General features: G+C 57.4%; 1 protein-coding gene across 1 annotated transcript; it reads right to left on the bottom strand.

Annotated features, from left to right (window-relative positions):
- Positions 1-1,278: 1,278 nt before the first annotated feature.
- TBATA (thymus, brain and testes associated) lies at positions 1,279-12,191 on the bottom strand (the record flags this gene model as incomplete). Its single annotated transcript, XM_079136214.1, has 9 exons — positions 1,279-1,319; positions 2,244-2,296; positions 4,785-4,929; positions 5,676-5,757; positions 7,700-7,873; positions 8,956-9,035; positions 9,900-10,049; positions 11,852-12,063; positions 12,181-12,191. The coding sequence occupies 9 exons, from the start codon at positions 12,189-12,191 to the stop codon at positions 1,279-1,281; spliced, it is 948 nt and encodes a 315-aa protein (XP_078992340.1).
- Positions 12,192-12,209: the final 18 nt, after the last annotated feature.

Raw genomic sequence — 12,209 nt, 5'->3', positions numbered from 1 at the left:
TGTACATACGATTTTATACGTGTGTGTGTGTGTATCTCAATCATGGAGTGTGTGTGTGTGTATGCATATATATATGCATATATATCTCATGGAATATATATACTACCACAATTTTTCCAACTGGAAGAAAAAATGAGAGGATAAAGCCGGGAGGTGGCACGGGTATAGCAGAAGCGTGAAGATAGAGCAGCCTGGCTCCATCGCAGTGTCAGCTGGCGAATGAACCGTGTTTTGACACTGAATGTGAAGCCAGCTGTTTGCCAGATTCGCTGCACATGCCCCTGCACTCACTGAGCTTGATCGAAGCCCACTCACAGCAAGGCCTGTGGGTGTTTGGGAAGGCCCGGGGCAGCGTCCCTCTGAAGGAGCGGGGAGTCGTTGCGAGCACGTGACCCTGGGCCAGGAGCTGCGTGCGCAGAGCAGGAGCTCAGAGCCACAGCGGGCCATGACCAACTCGCCCACCATTCCAGCAGGGAATTTGCAGACACTTCAGATGCCTCCAGATCTCAAAGGGTGGACACCTCAGCTACTACCTGGGGAACATTTGTATAATGTTGGTTGATGCTTGTGCTCTTCAGGAGTGTGACCATGGCTTTGGTGGCTGTTGCCGTTGGTATCAGGGGAGTGCGGGGGTTACGAGCCATGCCTCTAGAGCCTGACTTCTAGGGCCTCAGTTTGTCCATCTATAGAATGGGGTAATATTAAGCTCCTGCCTCATGGGGCTTTGGGAGAATCAGACAAAGCCCTGCATATAAATTATGCAGAACAGTTCGCGTGGTGCGTATCAGCTCTCCCATCGCGGCCTCGGGACCGCACATGGTAGAGACTCAATATTGGGTAATGATGGCGGCCCGCAGGCTCCCCGGCCTCTGAGCCAAGCACGCTCAGCACTGGTGTTCTGGCCCCAGGCAGGCAGAGCACCTTTCTCAGGCCACCGCATCGGCTCTCTGCCCTTCAGATCTCCAGAGTACGAGAGACCGGGTCAGCCCCACGCGGGCAGCGGGCCTGGGCTTCCGTGGGAAGGGGGCGATTGAGCGCAGCGCTCCCGCTTCTGAACCAACCACTCAGCACGCAGCCATGACTGCCGGCTGCCCTCTGCAGGGAGGCCAGGATTTTATTTGGTAGACTTTTTATGGTAGGAAAGCCGGGGCTGCTGAGGAGGTGTGGGGGCTGGACGTGGGGGGCCGCGCTTGGACCAGAGCGGCAGAGCCGTCTGGTGCAGCCGGAGGCCCCGCGGCTCTCTGCCTTCGGCCTGGACGCCGTCTCCTCCGTGTCCTCTCACAAATGCAGCCGGAGGACTTGTGCTTTTCCAATGTACTCTGGGGGACCGGGAGAGACAGCAGCAGGAGAGATCATGGAGGGGCCGGGCCACTGGCAGCTGCCCAGAGTCCCTTTCCCAGGAAGGCCCTGGGCTAAAGGCGTGAGAGCACACAGGGAGGGAGGACCTGGTCAGGCCCGGCTTCCGCCTTGGCCGTGCTGGGACCTGGCCTCCGAGCCTCACCTCCTCCCTCCCTTCTTTGAACATCCAGGTAACAAGTGTCAGCTAAGGGCGGACTGTGTGCCCACTCTCCAAGTCTCCAGATCATTACAGCCTCGTGGGGGAGAGCGAGGTCCCCGGAGGTGCGTGTCCTCCTCTCTCCCCTCTAGCCCACCTCTCCCCTCCCCTGGTCTCAGGCACCAGGACGGTGTGGCAGCCCCTCCCCATCTCCCTCACCCGCTTGTCTCCCACAGTCCACGCCCCTCGGGGCAGTCGGAGGGACATGCCACAGCCTGCGGATAACACCCCATGCCTCTTTGTGAAACCACACACCTGGTTTGTCCAAAAGGCCAGGCTGCTTGCTCCTCCACCAATGCACCAGGTTGGGGGTGGGTTCTACTAGTGGCTCTTTCTAGACCTGGGCAGGGCTGGGTCCTTCCTGTGGTGCAGCTCAGGGAGCCCTCCCCCACCCCTATCCCTCACTACCTGCTGCATCCACCCACTTTATCTCCCTCCAGTGAGCTTCCCCTCAGGTGTTTTTACTGTCTGTACTCCTCACTGCCATGCAAGCCCCAAGCTGCAGGAGTTCTTCCCCAGTGGCTCCCCAGAGCCCAGCACATAGTAGATGCTCAATAAATATGTCAAATGAAGAGGTGAAATGAACAGCTTCCTTGTCCAAGCTGACCTGTCTCTAAGTTGCCTTGAGGAATCCAGCCAGACTCGGCCTCAGTGAGCCCCCAGAATGCCTTGCTGCACAGAATCTTACCTGGTTTTTCCTTTGTCGGTAGAGGTGATGTTCTCGTCTTCTTCAGGAATTGACTATAAACGTATACAAAGGAGAGGCTGGGGAGGCCAGGTCCCAGATGGGGTGGGTGGTGTGGAAGGGATGTGGGAGGGGCGTGGGAGGGTGACACAGGCGCACTCAGCTGCGCGCTCCAGGGAGAGGCGAATCACTTCTCCTGGAGAGCTGGAAGTGGACTGTCTGTGGCTGCGCCCAGGGGGCCTCCCTGCCTCCCCCAGCAGGACTAGGTGATTGCGATTCCAGGCCTGCCACGGCTGTTGGGAACCATGGCCCTCCTATCCCTGGAGCTGTGGGGATGGGGCCACAGTACGTGGCCACTGCAGCTGCCCTCCCTACAGCCCCGGGCTCACCCCTGGCATCCTCCTGGCAGACAGGAAGATAATACCTTCCATTGAGTGCAGACAGATGCCCCTCCTGAACAGGTGACTCAGAGCAGAGCTGAGCTCCCTATGTGGGGGCAGGGCTTCACACAGTCCCAACCCTTTTACAGACTGTCATTTCCCCACTGTAACTCTGGGAAGGGGCTTCAGAGAGGGTGAAACAGGCTCGTAAGGGTCGCTCGGCCAAGGTCACAGTGGTGCCTGCCTTTCTCACTACGCTACTCCTCTGGACGCTCAACTAGGAAAGGCAAACCAAGTTCAGGGCCAACATCAGAACCCACAGCTGCCACCAACCTTGGTCCACTTCCTAGGGCCGCCTCCTGCCCCAACCCACCAACTGGGGCTCCAGCCATTCCAAGCTTCACCTCCCAGGAAGCGTGTACATCCCGGAGTGCACACATTCCCAGAGGTGTGTACACTCAATGCCATCACCTGGGCTCCTCCCACTGCCTGGGTTGGCCTTTCCCCATCCTTCGATTTGCTCATTTAAATGCCATTAGTGTCCCCAGCCTCTGCCAAAAATACTTGGGTGATTGTTAAACATACAGCATTCTAGTCCTCAGAAAGCTTGGAATGGAACCACCACTTGACCCAGCTATCCCACTCCTTGGCCTATACTCAAAGGACTTAAAATCAGCATACTACAGAGATACAGCCACATCAATATTTATAGCAGCTCAATTCACAATAGCCAAGGTATGGAACCAACCTAGATACTCTTCAACAGATGAATGGATAAAGAAAATGTGGTACATATACACAATGGAATATTACTCAATCATAAAGAGTAATAAAGTTGTGGTGTTTGCCAGTCAATGGATGGAACTGGAGACTATCACGCTAAGTGAAATAAGCCAGTCCCCCAAACCAAAGATCGAATGTTCTGATATGCAGATGCTGATTCACAATAAGGACGGAAGGAGGGAAGAATAGAAGTTCATTGGATTAGACGAAGGGGAATGAGGAGAAGGGAGGGGGACGGGAATGGGAAAGACAGTGGAATGAATGGGACATGACTTTCCCGTGTTCACATCTAGAATACTTGACCAGTGTGACTCCACATCATGTGCGACCACAAGAAAGGGAAGTCATACTCCATGTGTGTATGACATGTCAAAACACACTCTACTGTCATGTAGGATTAAAAAGAACAGATAAAAAAATTTAAAAACACAGCCTCCTTTCTTTCTTATTAACTTTTCTTTAGATGTTGATGGGCCTTTATTTTATATTTTTATGTGGTGCTGAGAAACGAACCCAGGGCCTCACACACGCCAGGCAAGCGCTCTACCACTAAGCCCTGGCCCCTCAGCCTCTGTTCTTTGCCCAACTGCTGCTGTATTGGAATATCCAGGGGTCTGCTGTTTCCTTTCCCTGGAGCTGGAGATTGAACCCAGGCCTCGGTGCGTGCTAAACATGCTACCACTGAGATAGTTTTAACAAGCTCCCTGGCTGGATCTGGGGGTGATTGGGCTGGCGGTCAGATAGGCCCAAGGCTGATTCCCAAGCTCTTCTGCTGACCAGCCAGGTGACTTGGGGCACATCATTCAATTGTTCTGAGCCCGTTTTCTCATTTGTAAAATGGAGGCGATACTGCCTCTGTGGGTTGTGGTCAGACTCGAGATAGGTAAGGAGCCAGCAGCCTCAGGCATGCCGCTGGATGCCCCCCTGCATGCAGACGCTACCCACCTGCCGTGTGGGTCTTTCTCCATCCCTATTCATCCCTTTCTCCACCTGCCGTTGAGGACGTGTAGTGCCAGCGTAAAGTACTTTACGCTGCCCTGCCTTCAGACCCATTTCTTCCCATCTTGCCTTCCCTAGACCCAGAGCTTCTGGAGGGCAGATGGAGCTTACCCAGCCCTATCTTGTTACAACCGACATGCCCCCGACACACGCACAGCAGGCAGCGGCATCTGGTCTGACTGTGGACCTCCCCGCAGCACGGCTACAACTGGAGGGTCCCTTGGGGAGGGACTCTTGCTCCAGGATGGTCAAGGTGAGCCCAGGCTCTGGCCAACACCAAGCTCCTTTCTCTAGGCCCTGCAGGTCTCACCAGGGAGGCCTGATGCTGAGCATGAGGAAGCAGTTCTGGAAACAGAGGGGCAGGTGCGGGTGTGGGGCCCACCTGGAGGATGGCGGCTGCTTCTCTTGAGGTGCTTCTTGGACTTTGTGAAGCTGGTTCAAAAGTTTTTCTGCTGGGATGGAGGCTAAGGGTTGGGGGAGAAGCTGAGACACCGCCGTCTGCAGGAGTCCCAGAGCCAGGTCCTTCTCTGGAAGCACAGCACAGGGCAGAGTCCTCAGCCCCCAGCCTGCTTCCTGTCCCTGGACGGGTCTGTAGCTGGAACAGGGCCTCCCACTCTTGTCCAACCCCGGTCAAGGGCAGCTTTCTGTAACCAGCCCACATTCTGCCCACAGGTCCCTGCAGGGGAAGCCCTGCCTCTCTCCCCGCTTGGGAAGCACCCAGCCCTCCCGCAGACGCATTACCATGGCGTTCCTAGCTCCATCCTGCCCACCACCCTCCTTGGCTGCCTCTGGGAAATCTGCCGGTGGGGGGGGTCCTCCTCCTTCTTCCTGTCTCCCTCTTCCTCCTTCACTCTCCCATCCAGGAAGTCTTCTCGGCTTCCAGCTCTCCTCACCCCTCACCTTCCCTCTGAGATCACCCTGCACCCACTGTCCCAACATGTATCTGGATGTGTATTTGTGCACTCCTGTGAGTACACGTGTTCTTGCGTTTGCACGTGTGTGTGCGTGTGTTTCCCACAGTGGTGTGTGCTGAGTGTGATCTCGGAACTTTTCCCTCCTTGCTTAGGCCTGGAGGCAGTGTCAACTCCAAGATGGCCCCAGAAACCTGCTGAGAGGCGGGGAGGAGGGGAAAGGCTACTTTCAAGCTGCAAAAAAGTAGAGGGAAGACCCTGGGGTGGGAGCTTGGTGACATCTGAGTCCTGCAGAACCTGAGCAGAAGGGCGGGACCTTGGCAGTGTCCACTCAGGAAGGGGACCTGGGGCCACGTCCTCACCCATGGGGGTAGCATACAGCAGCCAGAACTGGATGGCACTCAGCGAATCCGTCTGAAGAATCTGACAAAGCAGTTCCAGGATCTGCAGGTAGGACGACAGGCCTGGCTCAGTTCCAGCAGGGGGCTGACTCAGGGACCCAGGACTCCTCCCCCTGAAATGGCTCCCAGAGTCACGGGCTTGGCTAAACTGGTCCCCAGACTAAACCAGAAAGAGATGCCTGCTCCTTTCTGTGGGGACCCTGCACTTTACGGAGGGCTTTCTCTCACAGCCACCACGGATTCCTTTTATTGTTGTTTTTTTTCCAAACCAGAGCCTCACACATGCTAGGCAAGTGCTCTACCACTGAGCCACATCCCTCGTCCCCTGGAGGAAGAGTCTTAACCTCCTCACTGGGTGGGTAGAGAATCCAGTGCCTTGAGGGAGGAAGACACCTGGCAGGGACTCTGGCAGAATGAAGCCTCACGCACCAGCTACTTGGCTCATTCCTGGAGCCTCCTTGGGATGGTTGTACCCCAGGGTCCCTCACTGGGAGGCAAAGTCAGGGCTGGCCAGTCACCTCCTCAGAGACGCACCGAGTCCCACACACCCGTGATCTTTGTCTGGGGATTCCGGGTACCCCACGGGCCTCCCCTCCCCGGAGCTCTCAGAGTCTGGAGGTGTTATCAAGATGGTGGGGATCTGGCGGTGGGCAGCCTGCGGGTCGGGGCCGGCTGGTTCTGCAAGCTGCCCGGCATGGGACTCCCTCCTGCTGAACAGTGGGCACACAAGGCTGCTCCCTGCATCCTCAGCCTTTGGCATCTTTGCTGCTTCTGGGCCCTTGTTCCCCTGTGCGCGCCAGTCCAGCAGCATCAGGAGAAGCTCCAGCTCTGCCTTAGATGAGCCACTGGGGCCCACTCTTCGGCCAAGCTGCGGGCGGTGGGTGTGGCTATGGTGGGACGGAGTTTGGGCCCATGGTGGGAGATGGAGCCCCTGCAGTCCTAGGAAAGGTGGGTTCCCTTAGTGTTTGGCGGTCAGTCTTCCTGGGGTCTGTCAGACCCCAGCAGGTCTGTCTTGTCCTTGGCAGAATGGGAAAGGGGCTGGGCCTCTCCCCAGGCCTGTGCCTGCTTAGGTCCCCACCCTCACCCCAAGACCCACCTGTGCATGACCCACCCTGATCTGCCCCTGGGCCCTTCTCCGTTCTCAGCATCCAACTTACCTGCCCTGTGCCCCCTCCCCACAGGACCTGAGAACCTAATTCCAGGCGCAGTGAGGCCGCTCTGCAGTGGAGAAAGTGCTGGTTCTAGTACCGGCTATGCTGCTCCTTCTCTGGGGACCTGGGCCACAGAACACCACCTGGCAAGGCCTCAGCGGCCACCCACCCCATCTGTGGAACAGGGATCCTGGCTCTCTCTGCTTTACCCACTGTGCGGACTTGTCAGAAGGCTCCAAAGGCACTGCCTGCCTGAATACACTGGTGGCAGGAAGCTGCTCGGTCTGACCCTTCTGGAAGACGTAGGTGCAATTTCACAGGGGCCTCCCATGTCCTGACCCACTGGATGAGGCATGGATGCATCTCGGACTGTGATGGGTAAACTCGAGCCTGGAGAAGGTGGCCCTGCCTTCTGATGCACAGGCCAAACCCCTCTCGGTGGGGTTTGCAGGCCACTCAAACTCCCGGGGTGATCTGCCAGGGCCCCAGCAGGACCTCCGCCTGCAGGCTCCTCGATGCTCCACTGCAGCGTCCTTTGTTAACTCTCAGCTGCTGCAGCTGGAAAGCACCTGCCATGGGAAGGCGGGCGTGCTCCCAGTCTGGATGCACCATGTAACCACGGCCCAGAAGAGGGAAGGACTTACACAGGAAGGGACAGGACCCTCTAGAGGCAGAGGGCCCTGGAGCCCAGGCTGCTGACTCCCAGGGCGGGGGTTTTCCTGACAGTTGCTGGTGCGGGCATTCCCAGGAGAGGCCATGCCCTAAAGCCATCTGGAAGAGCGGTAGCCTGGGGACAGGGACTGCGACAGCCTCTGCCCCCAGAGTGGGGCTCACCAGCAGCTCCTGGTCCTGCAGGACAGAGGGCTGGACACCTCTATCTCTGCTGGAAAGGTGGCTCCGCTGGCCCTGGTGGGAGCTGCGGCGACTGAGAGCCTGGGTGGAAGCCGGGATGAGCCTGCCAGTCTCCGCCGAGTACCTTGCTCCCTGCTCCCTCGGGGGCTCCTCTTTCTGCGGGGACAAAAGTGGCCAGAGACTCCAGGAGCCAGGGAGAGGGTAGGGAGAGGACAGAGGGGCACGATGAGGAGGACAGGTCAGCCTTCTTGGCTGCTACCCCCCAAGCTCCCAGGGCCACAGCATCGCTGGAGACCCAGGACGCCGTCTAGGCCACTCCCGCTCTGCCCTGGGCCTTCGCGACAGGGGCTGACCTAGCCGAGGCTTTCTTCCTGGAACTCACTATCTAGGAAGGCGGCTGGGACAGCCTGGTGGCTCTTGTCCTTCCCCCACACGGCCTCCCTGCTACCCCTTCCCTCAGCCCATAGAGACTGGAAAACAGCACCCTGCAGCAAGGCCGCCTGCCGACCTCAGGTCCAGCTCAGTGCCTCCAGGTCAGGCCCCCACAGCCAGTTTGCCACAGCACAAGGCCTGGGGCCTCCTGCCCTTAAAATTTCAGCTAAGAGTTGTAGTATCCATCTCCTCATTTTAAAGATAAGAAACTGAGACCCAGACAGCTGAGTCACCCTGAGAAAGCTCAGAGCAGGAACCGGAAGCCTGGCCCCCACTTTTCTACACTGGTTGTCCAAGACCAGGGACAGGGCCAACCTCAGCTGCAAAGGTCAGGGACTGTCCTCAGACTACATTCAGCTGCCTTTGAGTTGTCTCTGCCATTTTATCATCAAATAGTATCCCTGAGGTCATCCCACCTGGTGTGAAACTTTCCTGTGACTCTCTGCTCAAGTTGGGAAAGGAAGGACTCCCCACATTTCCCAGCCTCCTCCTCCCCTTCTCCCCCATTCTGCCCCCTTGTTCCCTGTACTCCAGGTCCTGGCCACTGGAGATGTCCTGCAGCTGCCAGCTTCTGAGCTTTGGCTCAGAAACATCCCACTTAGATATCGATGCCCCCGAAGGCCACCTCCCGGGGAACCTCCGTGGATTTCCCCAGGAGGTCTGTTCTCGCCCTCCTCTGACCCTCACCCCCTCCCTAATGCTTGCTTTCTGGGCCTTCTCCCAGGACCGCCAGCAGAGCTCTGGAGGAACTTCTGCACTAAGGGCGGCTCGACTTCCTGTCCTCCTGTCCTTCGTTCTGCACCCACCTCTTTGTCCTTCTGCTCTGTCTCCTTGGTGAACATGGCCACCCTTGAAGCCAGCTCCTTCAACTCCTTCTTCCAGGCCTCTGAGAGGAGGGGGACGAGATCCTGGGTCCCTGCTCCTCCTCCCTGGGGTACCAGGGCTGGGAGGATGGGGAGAGTTCTAGGTACAAGAATCCCTGCTTCCTTTCCGGCCTCCCTGCCCCAGTCTCAAGGGAAAGGGGGAGGTGGGGCCGTGGAGGGAGGAGGATTAGGAATCGCCCCACAGGCGGGAGGTGTGTGGTGACTTCACTTCTACGGGGGACTGATGTCGATACCCTGCCCGTGGCATTGCTGGAGGTCCTGGAGACACCAGGCTACTTGTGTCTGGATCACTGTGCTTTGATCTAGCTTTGCCTCCTATAGGAACCTGAGGCCAGGGCTGAGCTTCGGGAGACAGGCTGAGCCTGTTATTAAGACCCTGGGCGACTCGCAGCCAGCCCTCCAAACCTCTCTGCCCTGCCCTCTCTCCAGGCCCCCACCCTGCCAACCTGACTTTCCCACCCCCCAGGAGCAGAGAAGGGAGGGCTTGGCAGGGGAAGGCTCCAGAACGCTGCTCTGGCACTGCTGGATGGCCCTGATGGGCAGGTGCCTGTGCGTAGGAGTTACTAAATATTTTAAATATAATTCCTGACTGTCACTGATGGTCACATGACTTGTCTTTTGCCTTTTATTATTCATCAGTCACCTCAAATCCAAGCAGGGGCACATGTCTGAGGACTAGGACCTGGGGACGAGGTGGGGAGATAGAGATGAGGCCGCCGAGAAAATGAGGAGGGAGTGGGGTCCTCCTAACAGACTCCACTGACCCAAGAGCAATGGCCCTTTCCTTCTCAGACACCCACCCAAGTGTGCAGCCCTTGGGGAGAGGTGGGAACCCACAAGCAGAACATTGTGGCCCAAGTACCCACCATAAGAAAGCCGGGGGTTCCGATTGAACTGTGGGTCCCCAATGGGGACGGAGATGGTGGGCATCACCATCAGACAGTGGGATAAGAATGAGGAATGAGGCAAGGGAGAGAACTTGTTCCTGACGATGCAGATGGGCTTCCCAGTGAGATCTGTGAAGAGTTAGAGGTCGTGGGATGGAGGGTCTGAGTGGACCCAGGAACTCTAGGAGACCAGAAAAAGGTTAGGGGGCAGGGGAGAGCTCTGGCTCCACTTTTTCTGGTAATCTCCAGCCCACGGAGTGTCAGCCCATAGATTGCAACCACCTGAACAACAACTGCCTTAGCCACAGGACACTGAGAATCGGTGGGGGCCAGGGTCAAGCAGCGAGTTGGGTGGAGGCGAGACAAGAACCCATCCCTCTTGGGAGCCTAGCCCTGAGGCCCTTCTGGCTTCCTACGCAGGGCAACAAATCCACGGGGAGGTGATGGACCCTCTGGAGAGCTTCTGCAGCCCGGGGGGTGGCTTACAGTGGAGGACCTTTCCACCTCGAGTCCGCGCACTGTGACGTAAACACCAGCTGTCCTCTAAATGGCTGTCACCTTTGCACCCCGCTCTGCCTTCAGGCAGCTTCCACCTGGATCAGCCTCTCCCTGTTGTCTAAATGCCACCTGGCATTTCCCCTCTTCGGCCCAGGACCCAAGACACTTCCTCCCTACCCTCACCCGGCCTCGGGTGGCTCCTTGGTGTCGTCAGCTTGTGCAGCTCCCCGGCCAAGAGCTCGGGAGCCAGCCGGCCTTGACTCCTCTCCTCCTCCTCACTCCATTTCCTACTGATCGTCAGACCCTATTGGCTTCACTTTCTTCCTTGCTCTAGAACAGGGTCATGAACTCTTCCTGGGCTTGATGGTCCAAGTCACCATCAAGACAGAGGTTTTCTTTCTTTTCATTTCTATCTTTCTTTTTCTTTTCTTTTTTGTAGCACTGGAGATTGAACCTAGGGGGCTACCACTGAGCTACATCCCCAGCCCTTTTTATTTATTTATTTTTATTTTGAGCCAAGTTCTTGCCACGTTGCTGAGGCTGGCCTTGAACTGGTGATCCTCCTACCTCAGCTACTGAGTGGCTGGGATTACAGGCTTGCTCCACCATGCCCAGAAAAACATCTTGCTTCTTTCATTTCTGTACTCTGAGCTGTATGAGGATTCCTTCTGATGCCGTGAGGTGGCTCAATGGTGAACCCAGCGGCCTGCAAAGCCCACCAGATCTGGCCCTGCTGCCTCTCTGATGTCATCTCTTCTCCCCACGCTTCCTCTGCTACAGCCACAGCATGGACTTTACTTGCTGTTCCTCCGGCAGTGCAGGGTGCTCTGGCCTCAGGGCTTTGGTACGTGCTGATCCATCTGCCTGGGCACTCTTGTCCCTCGTATGCACACATTCCTCACACTTGTTTCCTCCAGTTCTTGACTCCAATGTCATGTTATTGGCCTGATCTTTCCTAACCACCTTTTAAAAATGTCACTCGCCCCCCATCTGCTTCCGACCCTTCCCCGTCTAGGTGCCAGCTCCAGGGCAGCAGCCACTGTGCCTGTTTTGTTCACCTTGTATCTTCAGGACCTAGAGAGCGTCACCCCCTTTTATGCCTAGTGAATACTGATGATGGGCAGGCGGGTGGCCCAGCGGCCTGCGATAGAGAGCAGAGCCCACCTCTGGGCAGAGGAGTCTTCCTTTTCTCTGGTTCGTGGAGTGCAGAAACCTGGCAGTGAGGGAATCCTGTGGGGACCTTTGCTCTGCCTGGGGAGCCTGCGCTTCATTTCTGTTCCCCAAGTCAGTCCTGGGTTGGTCACTGGCCAGCCCCTGCTCTCTGGGCCTGGGCCTGGAGTGGGCCAGAGGAGGGCGTACTTTCCAGGTCTCAGGGTCAATGAGTGATCCCGCAGCCCTCCCTGCCCCCGCAGACCCAGTGGGCCCCACCCTACCTTGCATGTGGGTCACCTGATGGGGATGGGGGTGGTTCCGGGTGAAGAAGGAGTGGTGGCTGAGTCGGCCGAAGCGGTAGGTGCCAGAGGGATCGGGCTTGGGGCTCCTGGGCACCTCCTGGATCAGCTCCAGATCCACGATGCCTGGGACCACCGGCTCTCTCTGTGGCCAGTGCCTCGGCTTCTTCTCGAGTTCCGGCTCAGCCTTGCGACTGAAGGAGAGTGTTTAAAGAGAAATGAACGGAGCCTCCTGCTGGCAGCAGCGCCCACCCCAACCCAGGGCGCAGAGTTCTCGTAGAGCCCACTCCCCAGACACTCAGACATCAAGCCCCCCACCCATGGCGTCAAGCCGAGCTCC

This window comes from Sciurus vulgaris, assembly GCF_902686455.1.
Source record: "Sciurus vulgaris genome assembly, chromosome: 4".
Taxonomy (NCBI): domain Eukaryota; kingdom Metazoa; phylum Chordata; class Mammalia; order Rodentia; family Sciuridae; genus Sciurus; species Sciurus vulgaris.
The sequence above is the reverse complement of the archived record's forward strand: the minus strand, read 5'-3'. Positions and strand labels throughout refer to the sequence as shown.